We start from the raw sequence: 14,064 nt of genomic DNA on the forward strand, positions 1-14,064 counted from the left end.
GCAAGCTACAGAAGCAGGTGTTTAGTATATTACCATTTATGGTAGTTTGAAAATGTGTCCACAAATTCTTTGATATTCTTCTCTGCAAGAGGAGGGGCCTAATTCTCCTCCCCTTGAATGTTGGCTGCATTTGGTAACTTACTTCTAGTAAGAGAGTGTGGCAGAAGTGATGGTATGTGATATTAGGACATAAAAGGCAGCATGACAGCCAAAACTACCTTGAAAAAGCAGAAGAAAGTTGGAGGACTCACACTTCCTGATTTCAAACTAACTACAAAGCAACAGTACTCAGACCAGTCTGGTACTGGTATAAGGATCAACCTATAGATCAATTGTAATAGAATTGAGAGTCTAGAAGTTAACCCATGTATCTATGGTCAATTGATTTTTGACAAGGATATCAAGACCATTCAATGGAGAAAGAATAATCGTTTCAATAAATGGTGCTGGGACAACTGGATCACCACAAGCAAAAGGATGAACGTGGACCTGTACTTCACACCACACACAAAAATTAACTCAAAATGGATCAAGACCTAAATGCAAGAGCCAAAACTACAGAACCTTTAGAAGAAATCATAGAGGTAAACTTTTGTGACCTTGGATTTGGCGATGGATTCTTGGATATGACACCGAAAACGATAGGCAACAAAAGAAAAAAAAATAGATAAATTGGATTTTGCATAAATTTAAAACTTCTGCACTTCAAAGAACACTATCAGGAAAGTGAAAAGACTGGGCCTGGTGTGGTGGCTCACGCCTGTAATCCTAGCACTCTGGGAGGCCGACGTGGGAGGATCGCTTGAGGACAAGAGTTCAAGACCTGCCTGAAAAAGAGTGAGACCCCGACTCTACTAAAAGTAGAAAAATAATTAGCCAGGCACAGTGGCTCACACCTGTAGTGTCAGCTACTCAGGAGGCTGAGGCAGGAGGATCGCTTGAGCCCATGAGTTTGAGGTTGCTGTGAGCTATGATGACCCCACTGTGCACCAGCCGGGGCGACAGAGCAAGACTCTATCTCAAAAAAAAAAAGAAAGAAAGAAAGAAAGAAAGTAAAAGACAGCCCACAGGATGGAAGAAAGCATTTGCAAATCATATATCTAATAAGAGACTTGTATTAAGAATATATAAAGAACACTTACAACTCAATCATAAGACAACCTACATAAAAAATGAGCAAAGCGTTTGAATAAATGTTTCTCTAAAGAGGATGTACCAATGGCCAATAAGCGCAGGAAAAGATTTTCAACACCACTGATAATTAGGGAAATGCAAATCAAAACCACAGTGAGATACCACTTCACACCCAGCAGGACGGCTGTGATAGAGAAGTCAGATAACAACAAGTGCTGATGAGGACAGGAAGAAATAGGAACCCTCACACACTGCAAGTGGGAATTTAAGATGGTGCAGCCACTTTAGAAACCAGCTGGCAGTTCCTCAAAATGTCAAATATAGAGTTGCCATTTGACCAGCAGTTCCGCTTCTAGGTACATACCCAAGAGAAATGAAGGCGTATGTCCACATAGAAACGCATACATGAATGTTCACAACATTATGCATAATAGCCAAAAGTGGAAACAACCTAAATGTCCACCAACCAATGATGGATAAACAAAATGTGGTATATCCACAGCACATACAATGGGATATTATTTAGCCATAAAAAGGAAAGAAGTATTGATGCTATAACATGGATGAACCTTGAGAACATCATGCTATGTGAAAGCAGTCACAAAAGACCACATATTATATGGCCCCATTTTTGTGAAATATCCAGAATAGGCTAATATATAGAGACAGAAAGAAAATTAGTGGTTGCTTAGGGCTGGGGAGGATGAGGGGGCAGAGGTTTGGGGGTGATAGCTAAAGGGTATATCGTTTCTTCTTGAGGTGATCAAAGTATCCGAAAATTGATTGTGGTAATGGTTGCACAACTCTGTGAATTTACTAAAAACCATTAAATAGTTCACTTTATATGGATGAATTGTATCACATATGAATTAAATCTCAATAAAGTTGTTACCCCAAAAAGGGGGTGGGCAGTGTGGACTCTCTCTCTCTCTGTCTCTCCTCTCCCCACCCCCTCTCTCTTTCTTTCATCACTCATTCTGAAGTCTGCTGCCAACACTCACATAAATGCGCTTAGAGGTGGATCCTCTAGCCCTAGTCAGTCTTCGGGTGACTACAGCCCCAGCTGAGGTTTTGGTTGCAACCTCATGAGAGACCCTGAGCCAAAACTACCTACCCATCTACGCTGCTTCCACATTCCTGTGACCCATAGAAACAGAGATAATAAATGCTTCTTGCTTTTGGCCACTAAATTTTAGGGTAATTTGCTATGCAGCAATAGATAAGTAATATACCATTCATGTAGAAAAATTGCTTGCATTTGCTTGTATATTTATGGACTTTCTTGAAAAGGATACTCAAGAAACTGGTAATAGCGGTTGCCTCTGGGAGAAACAGTGGAGGATGAGGATAGGAAGGAGGCTTATGTCTGTATACGCTTTTTGGCTTCTGAATTTTGTACTATATATATATACACACACACACACACACACACACACACACACACATAAACTTTTCCAAAAAGTCAATAGAAGTCTGAAAAAAATTTAAACAATTAAGCCAGGCGCGGTGGCTCACGCCTGTAATCCTAGCACTCTGGGAGGTCAAGGCAGGCGGATTGTTTGAGCTCAGGAGTTCGAGACCAGCCTGAGCAAGAGCGAGACCCCGTTTCTACTAAAAAAAAACAGAAAGAAATTATCTGGACAACTAAAAATATATATAGAAAAATTAACCGGGCATGGTGGCGCGTGCCTGTAGTCCCAGCTACTCGGGAGGCTGAGGCAGGAGGATCGCTTGAGCCCAGGAGTTTGAGGTTGCTGTGAGCTAGGCTGAAGCCACGGCACTCAAGCCAGCCAAACAAACACAGAAACACTCTCAAAAAAAAAAAAAAAAAAAATTTATACAATTAAAAAAAAAAACCCTTCAACAACTGTCTGCTGTCTATGAATACAGTCTAAACTCCTTATCGTGACTTAGCAGGCCCCTCCGACCCAGCTCCTGCCCACGTTCCCAACCTTGACTCTCACCTCTCCTTGCCCTAATTGCTTGTAGTCCCTAAAACACACCAGCTGTTCCCCCCTCCTTGTCTTCGATCATACTGTCTCCTCTGCCTGGCTTGCCCTTCCCTTTCCTACTCATCCTTTAAGACTCAGCTCAAATAGTTACCCTTTTTGGAAGACTTCCCTGGCTGTCCATCACTGTGCTAGAAGCCCCCTCCTGCCCCCAGAATACCCTGTGTGTGAGTCAGTCATTTCATGTGTTGTACCATAAGGTGATAATGTTTTCTTTTCTGCCTCCTGAGTTAGACTATGAGCTCCCAGGAAGCAAGGATGCTTACTCAGGATTCCCAGAGCCTAGCACAGTGCCTGACACACATGAAGCATTCAGTAAAGGACTGATGTGAAAAAGATGGGACAGGGGCAGGCAAAAACGAAGAAAGGGAGAGAGTCAAGAAAGATGGAAGAGAGGAAAGAAGGAAGGTAGAGTTGGGGGAGGAAGAAAAAAATGAGGGAGGGCAAAAGGGAGAGAGGAAAGACATTCCCTCAATGTGCGTCTCAGCATCATGCACATACTACAGAGACATTGGATGAATAAAATCCTGAATCAAATCTGAAACAAAACCCAAGTCAATGGAAAGGCATGTATATTCTAAGCCACAGTGATGGGAGCCCCTGTGACTGCAGTTCCTAGCCCAGAGACACAGATGAGTAAGGACACACACATCTGGAAGGCTGGAAGATGCTCACTTCTGGATCCCACCAGCCAGGCCCCTGCTGCCACCTCCCACCTCTGGCTTCTGCCAGCTTCCATTCCATTTCAGACATCCTGTTCTCTGCTGTGACCCAAGCACCACTCAATATTAAATGAGCTGTGGTCAGAATCATCTCCCTTCAGTGGAAAGGGGAAAGGTCCAGGTTCATGTCTCACTATCACCATGAACTTGTTTCTTGTCTCTGGGACTCAGTTCTCACATTTGTAAAATGAGGGAGTCGGGCAAGCTGATTGATAAGATCCTTCTCAAGCTGACAGTTTATGACTTCTTAAATGCTTACATAATCCCACAAGTCCAAACTCTGAGCATCTAGGACTCCTCACAAACTGTTCTTCACTTGGACTAGGTCACGAGAAAAACAGCGACGATTTGTTGAGTGCTTTCTATACACCAGGACCACATTCAGCATTTTACATCCATATTGCCAAAGTAGATGCAGTAATAATCTCTATTTTACAGCTGAGGAAACTGAGAGACAAACCCACTTCTCCAAGGTCACACAGCTGGGAAGTGGCAGAGGGGAGATGGCAAGTCCCCTGCTCTTAGCCTACTATCCCACACAGCCTCCTCCAACCCTTAGCCAGGCTTTAGCTTGAGTCTCTAACCCAGCAGGGAACTTCCCTGTGGCTAACCTCACCCGGATCTACCTTTGACTAGATGTGTGACCTCTGAGCAAGTCATTTTAACAGAGGAAGATTAAACAACATAATGTAGAGACGTCGAGCACGGAAGCTGGCACGTTGTATGTTCCTAGTAAATGAGAACACCCGGTAAAAGAGTAGCAGTGGCAGAGATATCCTGAGGAGCCCTGAAAACCTAATCCCTAATTCCATAAAGAGCCACCTGGCTCTCCCAGACTCTCTATTTAGCATTTGACTCTTCTGGAAAAAACACCCTGCCACTATCCCCACCATTAATGTTCCTTTAACCAAGATCTTGGGCTGTAGAGTCAGGCAGCCTGAGTTACGATCCTGGCTCCACCACTTACCACCTGTACGACCTTGGACAAATGACTTCTTCCTCTTTGGGGATCAGTTTTCTCATCTATAAAAAATGAATAATGGTGCCCACTCCATAGGATTGTCATGAGGGTTAAATAATATCATGCATGTAAAATGTTTAGCACGTGGTCTCGCATAGAGCAAAGGCTCAGAAATGTTAACCATTTTTCTCAAATAACAATAACAGTTGCAGTAGCATTCCACTGACCACTGATCAAAGTCCAAATTCTTTGACCCAGCACACTGTGGACCCCATCATTCCTTCCTGGCCTCTTCTCCCACTGCGTCCATGTGGCCTTCTCACCTCTGTGTCTCTGCCCGTGACCTTCCTCTCCATTGAGAGTGCTCTCCCACACTTCGCAACTACCAACACCCTGCCCAACTCAAGCCTCATTTTCCAGCTAAGCTGGCAGCACTTCCGTTGCTCTGGGTCTCCACAGCACTTACAGCCCAGCACATGTTCGTGTCCAGACTGCCCTGTGGGAAGCTTCTGTCCACACTTGTCTTATCTCTGTACCCCTCTTCCAGTGTTCACACTTGGTTTACCTTTGTGGGAATTGACCTTTCTCCACTATCAGTCCATGTTTTGTTCCAGGGATGGGCATGTGGCTCAGGCTTTAGACAAAGTCACCTTGATTAATTAAGAAGTAGACACTTGACCAAAGCTGGCCAATGAGAATCAGCCCTGGAACTTTTGCTGGAACCACTCCTTTTCCACAGGCATTGCTAAGCTGAAGCAACGTAAATTCAGAGCTACCAGTAGCCTTATTTGTCACCTTGAAGACAGAAGTGAACTTAAAATGAGCCAACACAGCGGAACCAAGAAATAGAGACAGACTCTTCATGGCATTATCCGAGCATCTGGATCCATCCATGCCCGAAGCCAGATACTCTTGACTTTCAAGTTAAGAGAGCCAACAAACCCTACTCTCTTTACTTTATTTTAACATATTTAAGCCACTTTGAGTTGGGTTTCTGTCACTTGCCACTGAAAGACTGCTGACCAATATGGTGACCCAACTAGACGGTAAGCTTCCTGAGAGCAGGAATTACATTTTATAGACCTAAGATCCTTGGGGACAGGGATGACGTCTTATGTATCTCAGTATTGCTGCACCGAGCACAGAAAATGACCATAGAGCAGATGAGGAATAAACAAAGAACTAAAAATCTTCTTGTATTTTCCCAACGGCCTTGAGCTGTGCACCTAGAGGACCCTAAAATACTTGAATAAAAGTTTACAGGAACAAGAATCATACGACAGGCATTTTAATTCTTATCTGACACAAACAACGCCCTTTGCTTCTCTGCAGTTCCTCTGAGGGCGAGTGATTTCTTGCTTTCTTCTGAACAGAATGATTTTGCTGAAAGAGTTGTTCTAGGAGCCCCACAGGGCTGAAAGAGATACTTTAAATCAACTTATCTAATGGCCCCCAGTCTCCCACTGTACAAATGAGGAAATTGAGATTTAAACTATTAATAAGACTCACTTAACACTGTGCAGTGAGTCACAGGCAGAGTCAACCAAAAACTCCCGCCCATGACACGTAGTCCAGTGCTCTGACCTCTGTCCTGTTATCACTTTATTAAGCAAAGTGAATCAGTCACTTATACAGAGAACTCAGAAATCTCTGAACAAAATGGAACAAACTGCTACACTCTCCCAACTGTCCCCTCAGCCCTTCCTGGCTGTGTGACTTTGTGAAAGCCCTTCACTTCTCCACACTCAGTTTCCTTTCTCTAAAACAGGGGAAGGGGGCCGGGCGCGGTGGCTCACACCTGTAATCCTAGCACTCTGGGAGGCCGAGGCGGGCAGATTGTTTGAGCTCAGGAGTTCAAAACCAGCCTGAGCAAGAGCGAGACCCCGTCTCTACTAAAAATAGAAAGAAATTAATCGGACAACTAAAAACATATAGAAAAAATTAGCCAGGCATGGTGGTGCATGCCTGTAGTCTAAAGTTTGCTGATCCCTGGGGATGTGGTCCCCTCTCTACTCCAGGCAAAACAATGAGACTCTTTTTCAAAAAAAAAAAAAAAAAAAAACCAGGGGAAGGGGAAAGTAGAATTTGAAAGAGCTGATCTCTAAGATCCATGAAATCCTATGATTACATGGGGGTTGGTGGACAGTTCATCAAATCCCAAGATTAAACCCACATGGATTACAGAGAATTTGAAGGCCTAGAGGTCAGCAACCCATCTGCAGACTCCAAATTAAGGCTGATGAATTGGGGATTCCAGCTGAGCCTATATTCTTTCCAGCTTGCCTTTGGAAGAAAAATAGAATTGAAGTACATAGTATCATCTCTCCGGGTACCACAGAGAAATATGGACCGATATCCCCCACATCCTAAAATTCTCCTTTCTCACCCTCTTCAAAGATCCTAAAAGATCCACATCTAAGTTGAGTAGGGGGAGATGGATTTGAAATAAGCTCATTAGAATGTCTACATCTGAATATACACTGCCTTCTTCAAAGTAGTCCTTTTAGGAGTTTGGGCAATTCTTCCAATGAGGCATAATTCCTCCCTGCATTTGTAGAAGTCCTCTTGGGGAAGCAAACCAGCCACATGACTTTGTCCTTACACCTCGGCTTTCATCCCAAGTGACAATTCTCAATTTGTTCATCCATTGTATTCTCTACACTTGACCCTAGCGGATTCCAGCCATTTCCAAAAATTACACTCCCCCTTTAAAAGATGGAGTTTTCCCTTCAATGAAGATATTCAGGAGAATACACCAAGTCAATTCCCGCAACGCTTTGAGCAGTGAAATCATCAGCAAGCGATATGACATCTCCTCCAGGGGGGTCTCTTTTGAAATGGTGGACACTTGTTGAATGTCCTGAGGTGCTTATTTTTAAAAACCATCTCTGTTGCATGATTATTATATTTTCCCTTCTCTTTCTCATCCCTGGGAGGCTCCAAACTTTTTTCTAGCCTTCAGCAGCCCTCTTCCCCTATCCCTCCCATCCCCTGGCCCCACCTTCCTCAGCCCAACTCCCTTCCCAGCCAGCAATTAGGCAAATGCCCAAGTTGCTGAGTCTTTAAAATCTGCCTTCGATCGAAAGGTGGGTGGAAGTGGAGAACTCTAATGGATCCTGGAAAATTGTCTCAGCATTTCTCATTCCCAAAAGGCCCCTCTCCGGTTCTTAGCCAAACAGAGGGTCCCAGGAACTCATTCCCACTGGGCATGGTAACAGAACCCTTCCTGCAATGGGGGTGGGGAGAATGGAGACCTGCCCTCCAGAGACCCATGTTGGCAGATGCTGTCAACCACCCACATCTCAAACATTGGATAGGCACTATAGACAACCTCTGCCCCTTACTTATCACAGCACTTTAAAGATTACAAGATACTCTTTCATTTGTCCTCTTGGAATCCTCTTCACTGTGTTACAGAGGAGGAAACCAAGGCTCAGAGAAGTAAAGTGAAACGCCCAAGTTGATAATGTCAGCAAATTAAAAGTCCGAGCCAGACCCCTTGCTTCCCCGTCTCACGCTTTTTTCAACATAACAGAAATCAATCGTAACTAGAGAAACCCCTCATTCAGATAAATATTTCCCCTAAGACAGCCAAAAGAAACCCTTGGAGACACTAACATCATGCTAAACCACCAAGAAATGCAGTCCGCTCATATCCAAGCGTACAGATCCAAATACCCCATTCCAAGGCTCTGCTCCTGCCCTAAGGTCTCTCTCTCTCTCATTGAATCCCCTCCCCAGTGGCTGCCGCGGGTCAGCTAAGGAAGTGAGTGTCTTAACACAGAGGAGCAAGAAGGGGACCTGGCAGGAAGAAGCCCCTGTCCCTGGCGCCTGTCCTGGGGGTTCCGCCCCCGCCCCTCCCCTACCTGCCAAGAGCTGCATCCAGGCGCAGATCTTGTAGACCGTGGCCGTGTTGCAGAAGAAGAAAAGCGAAAAGCAGGTGATGCAGCCGAGGATCAGCACCATGGAGAGCAGCACGAAGAAGGCGGCCGCCTTGAAGGCGCTGGATGGGATGGTGCTGAAGTCGGTGAAGGAGCCCCGGCAGGTGAGCTCGCGGCCCGCCAGCCCGCTGCCCACACAGTAGTGGAAGAGGCCGAAGTAGCCAGGCTTGGGGGTGCTTACGCTGTCGCCCACCCAGTAGGGCTGGATGAAGACCACCACGTTGATGATGGCGAAGCAGATGGTGAAGATGGCCCACAGCACGCCGATGGCCCGCGAGTTCCGCATGTAGTGCTCGTGGTAGAGCTTGGAGGCCTCCTGCGAGGGCAGCATGGTGCCCGGGGGCGGGGCCGGCGGCGGCGGCTGGCGGGGGCCGCCGGCCCGGGACGGAACGCGGGCTGCCGGGCGGGAGCTGGGGAGAAGCGGCCCGGAGTCAAGGAACTCGCGAGGGCGGGGCCCGGGGCGGAGCTGGGGGACCTGGGGGCTGCTATGGGGAAGACGGGAGGGGTCATGAGAGTGCTGGAGCCGTGTCTGGGGCATTAGCAAAGCCCCCCGTTGCGGGGCCCAGGAAGGGGCCATGCGGAAGTTGAGGGGAGCCTGGGATGAGGATACGGGATATGGAAGTGAGGGAGGGGCTTGAAAGTGGCCATGGGGGAGTTAGGCAGGGGGCTCGGGGGCTGGCACTGGGGAGCAGAGGTGCCGCGGGGCGGTGGAAGACCGGCATCGGAGGATTAGCAGAGGGGCTGTATGTATACGGGGAGCTCGGAAGGGAATTGGGGGCTGGTGTCGGGGGTAGCAGGAGATCTGGTGTTGGGTGTCTAGAAAGGGGCTATGAGGCCGGGGTGGGAGCGCGTCTACGAGGAGGGAAGAAGGGGATACAGGGGTTGTACTGAGGGATGAGGAAGGTGACGTGGGGGCTGGGGCAGGGAATGGGGCTGGTAGGAGCGTCCGAGAGGGCAAAGCAGCGGAATTAGAATAAAGCTAGAGGGGAGCCGGGGCTGGAACTGCTGGACACGGGGCGGGGGGAGGGTGTCCTCAGAAGCCAGGGCTGGATGTGGGCTGGGGGAGCCCAGGATTGGCGGGCCGGGCCTGGGGGAGAGGGGCTTTCCAGGCCAAGGGGAGGAAGGACCAGGGCGGGCGGGCAGCCGGGACCGCAAGGAGCGGCGGCGGACAGGGGCTGTCACCCGGGCGCTGGGGAGCGGCCGGGCCCAGGTAGGGCCGGGGTTGGGGGGGCAGCTGCCCCGCGCCCAGGCCGGACGCGCGCGGAGGCTGCGGCCGCGGGGAGAGGGTGCCGGAAGACCAACCTGGGCCCGGTCGGGGGCGGCGGGTCCGGGACGGGCACGGCCTAGGCGCCGCGGCTCGGCTCTCCCAGCAGCGGCTGCCTCGGCCCAGGCGGCGGCCTCTGCGCGGCCTCCATCTTGCTCGGGTTCTCCCCGGGGCGCGCTCCCGCGCCGAGGCGCGCGCTCTCGTGCACCGGCGCGGCCCGGCGGAGGCGCGCTCCCGCACTGGCGTCCGGGGCGGGGTAACACGGGGGAGGGGCGCTCCTGGTTCTGGCGGTCAAGGGGAAGGTGGTGGGCACGGTCCCTGGGGCGGGAGCAACGAGCCCCCTCCATAGTAGGGCCCTGGGATTTGGGGGGCTCCCTTCTTCCAGCCTGAGCTGTGGATCCCCACTCAGTCCACGGGAATGGGGGAGGGGCCGGCCGGGATGTCATTTGATAGGAGAACTGGATCTCTTGCTCCCGAATTACCTCCTCTACGACCTCTCCCCTTCAGTGTCTGAAGTTGCACCATTACGCTTCCAGTCCTTTGGGTCTTGGAGGTGTTGAAGGTTCCCAGAGTCTCCTAAGAAACTGCCAACACCCCTGGGAGAGGGAACTCCCTAAACTGTAGCAGCCCACACCTGCGGTGGGGATTCGTTGGCCACCAGCACAAGAAGTGGGGCCTGAAGAACAGGACACAGGGTGAGTACCGGCGAACAAGGGAGAAGGGGACTGGGAAAGTTTTGGTTTCCCTCTCTACACTCTCCCCACTGGCCAGCCACCGTAAAGATGTGTTAAGGATCAAATCATCGAAGACAAGGTGCATGGTTAGGCCATAGAACACCCCGGGGGCAATCCAAGGGAGCCAGTTTGGGTCATTTCTTTCCCTGTGGGGAAAAGAGCCTTTGGCTTAGGATCTGTCGAGATGATCTGGGTTGGAACCCAGACAAACTGTGACTGACACTTACAGTCTCTGTGACCTTGCACTCCTGCTCTCTGAACTTCTGTGTCCCCATCAGTAAAGTAGGCAGATTAAGCCCCACTCCATGGGTGTAAGTGTGTGGTGGTGGGGCGGGGGGTGTGAAAAATCATCCGTATTAGTGGATCCCAAACACTGTACCCACACAGGGGTCAATCTGTCAAAATTTACATCTATCTGTAAAAAAGAATCATGCAAGATGGCCAGTTATCACTCTTCCAGTGGGTCAGAGGACTGATCTTTTTTTTCTGAGATTATGTGCTTTCTACTTTCTTACTGCAGAAATCCATTTCTTTCTTTCTTTTTTTTTTTTTTTTTGACACAGAGTCTCACTCTGTTGCCTGGGCTAGAGTGCCATGGAGTCAGTCTTGCTCACAGCAACCTCCAGCTCCTGGCTCAAGTGATCCTCCTGCCTCAGCCTCCCGCGTAGCTGGGACTACAGGCATGCACCACCATGCCCAGCTAATTTTTTTCTATATATTTTTAGTTGTCCAGTTAATTTCTTTCTCTATATATTTTTTTTTAGCAGGGACGGAGTCTCGCTCTTGCTCAGGCTGGTCTCGAACACCTGAGCTCAAATGATCCACCCGCCTCGGCCTCCCAGAGTGCTAGGCTGACAGGTGTGAGCCACCACGCCTGGCCCAGAAATCCATTTCTTTTAAGAAGGGGTAGTGATTTTTAATGAAAGGTTTTTTTTTTTTTAATGTCCTTATTTGGCAAAACAAAGAATAGGCAGCCTTATCCTAACCCCAAATTTCATAACAATTATGGATTCATGAAATCCCACAATTTGGAGATCTCAGACCCATGTGAATTGATCTCATCTGGGGCCTGAACACAAGGTGCTCAATAAATTTGGTTTCCGCTTCCATTGGTTCCTCGGAGGGGGTATCCTGGCTGTCTACTGAGAAGTCTGCCATCCTGGAATATGGGCCTGTGGAGAAAGTCTCGTTCTATACCTTCTCCCACTGTTCAGGTGGGGAACAAAGGCCAAAGAAGAGGATTGACTTATCCAGATAGGTAGATGGACTCTGCCAATCAGACTGATCAACCTGATTCATTAATTTACTCATCCACCCAGGAAGTATGTGTGGGCCCCTGCAGCGTGCCAGGCACAGGCTCTATGCTAGGCACTGGGAGCAGGTGGTGAGTGAAACAGGCATGGCGCCTGCCTTGAGCTCACATGGAGCTCACAGCTTCGTGGAGAAATGGAAGGTGCTAGGAAGAGGGAGCGGGGAAGTGGCCATCCTCAAAGAGCATCTCAAAGTCTCCTTCTGTGGGTCTTCCTGGTGTGGATACTGTTCTGAACATACCAAGTCATTCCTTACTCTTTACTCCTTACTCTGCCTGAATTATTGCCTTTTTTTTTCTAGCCTGCTGAGCCACGCTAGGCAGTCCTGGAAAAATTATAAAAGTCCATTTACTACTCTCCTTTAAGGCAAGAAGTGAGAGTTCTTGCTAAGATGGACCCCCAGGTCCTCTGGGGCTACTCTATTCTAGCTCTGCAGAGCAAAGACACCCTGTAGAGATCTGCCCACCTCTCACACACTTCTGACAACAGTGAGTTTTCTTTGAAGAACCTTCTTTACCCTTCACTAAGTCCTTGGATTTGGTGAAACTCTCTCTCTCTCTCTCTCTCTCTCTCCCTCTCTCTGTCACACACACACACACGCCATATGCCACTCCAGACAGCACAAATGATCAGACCCAGATAATGAGAATATTCCATTGTCCTAGACACCATGATTGCTTCATGGGTGGACCCATAACCAGGCCAAATAGTTGAGAATGATACAAGGTCATTTGTTGCAGTTTATAGGAAAGAGATATTCTCTATCTATTGAGTCTGTTGAGCTGGGGGGATTGTAAGCCACAGCTAGTGGGGGCCATCTTTGACAACCCAAGCAGAGAGCTTGTCTAAGAATAAGGTCAACACAAAGAAAGGCTGAGAAACGGAGAGAGAGTTCTGATGACATAATTTGAGCACCTGGATCCATCCATGCCTGAAAACCTAGTTCTGAATTGTTTCGTTAGGGGGAAGCACTAAATTCAATTTTGTTTAAGCCAGTTTGAGTTAGTTTTTTGTCACTTCCAATCAATACAACTAACCTAAATAATTTACCTATATTCCTTCAAAAGAGAGAGCAGTGCTGGTATTAGGTTCTTTATATTACAGAAAAACACCTGAATAGGTGAGCTACTCCTGACAAACTGAAACAAAAAGAACAGAATTTGAAGCCCATCTCTGCCCCATATTAACTGCGTAAGCCAGGACCATGAGGCTACTCCTCAGAGCCTTATTTTCTTCATTTGTAAAATGGAAGAAAACACACTTTCTTCCCACAGATGTTGTAAGGATTAAGAGAGAGAATGGATAGAAAGGAGCTTTGCAAACTGAAAAAGGCTGTAAGTACAAGTGATTATCATTAAATTTTAACAGTAAGTGACTTGTCCAAAGAATAGAAATAGCAGTAGTATTGGAAATGCGCTTGCTGGGCTGTGAGTAGCTAGGACAGGATATGTCCTCATTTAAAACACTAAACTTGGAGCAATTACAGAAAGAAAATTTGAGAACTCTTTACAGGAAGAACATCTTATTGACCCCAGGGAGAGCCAGACCAGAACAGAAGAGTCCAGGCATCAAGATGGGACTGTAGATCCTAAGGCAAGGATGGTGCTGGATGGCACCTGGGTGAGAAGAGAAGCCCCAGGGCACTTCCAGCCAACATCCTAGCAAGGAAAGATGTGAAACTTGCTGAATACCCTTTTGCCTAAATTAAGTGTTCAGTTATGGCTAACAGTTATTAAGCTCTTACTGCATTCTCAGTCCCATGATCATTGCTTTCCATGTATTGTCTCATTTAATCTTCACAAGAACTCTGTGAGGTAGTGTCATGGGCTGAGTTGGGTCCCCAAGAAAATTCATTTGTGTAAGTCCTAACCCCCAGCACCTCAGAGTGTGACTCTATTTGGAGACAGGGCCTTTAAAGAAGTGATTAAGTTAAAATGAGGTAATATGGGTGGGCCCTCATCCAATATGATTGCTGTCCTTATAAGAAGA

General features: G+C 47.9%; 1 protein-coding gene across 1 annotated transcript in view; it reads right to left on the bottom strand.

The window, feature by feature from the left end:
- LHFPL4 (lipoma HMGIC fusion partner-like 4) overlaps nt 1-10,187 on the bottom strand; it is a 41,707-nt gene extending 31,520 nt beyond the window's left edge. The window contains exons 1-2 of the mRNA XM_012646697.1: nt 10,070-10,187; nt 8,693-9,252 (exon numbers count right to left, since the gene is read on the bottom strand). Of these exons, the coding sequence (XP_012502151.1) occupies nt 8,693-9,098 (406 nt within the window). The 5' untranslated portion in view covers nt 9,099-9,252; nt 10,070-10,187. The remainder of the gene's footprint in view (nt 1-8,692; nt 9,253-10,069) is intronic.
- Nucleotides 10,188-14,064: the final 3,877 nt, after the last annotated feature.

This window comes from Propithecus coquereli, unplaced genomic scaffold (assembly GCF_000956105.1).
Source record: "Propithecus coquereli isolate 6110/MARCELLA unplaced genomic scaffold, Pcoq_1.0 Scaffold107, whole genome shotgun sequence".
NCBI classification, from domain to species: Eukaryota; Metazoa; Chordata; class Mammalia; order Primates; family Indriidae; genus Propithecus; species Propithecus coquereli.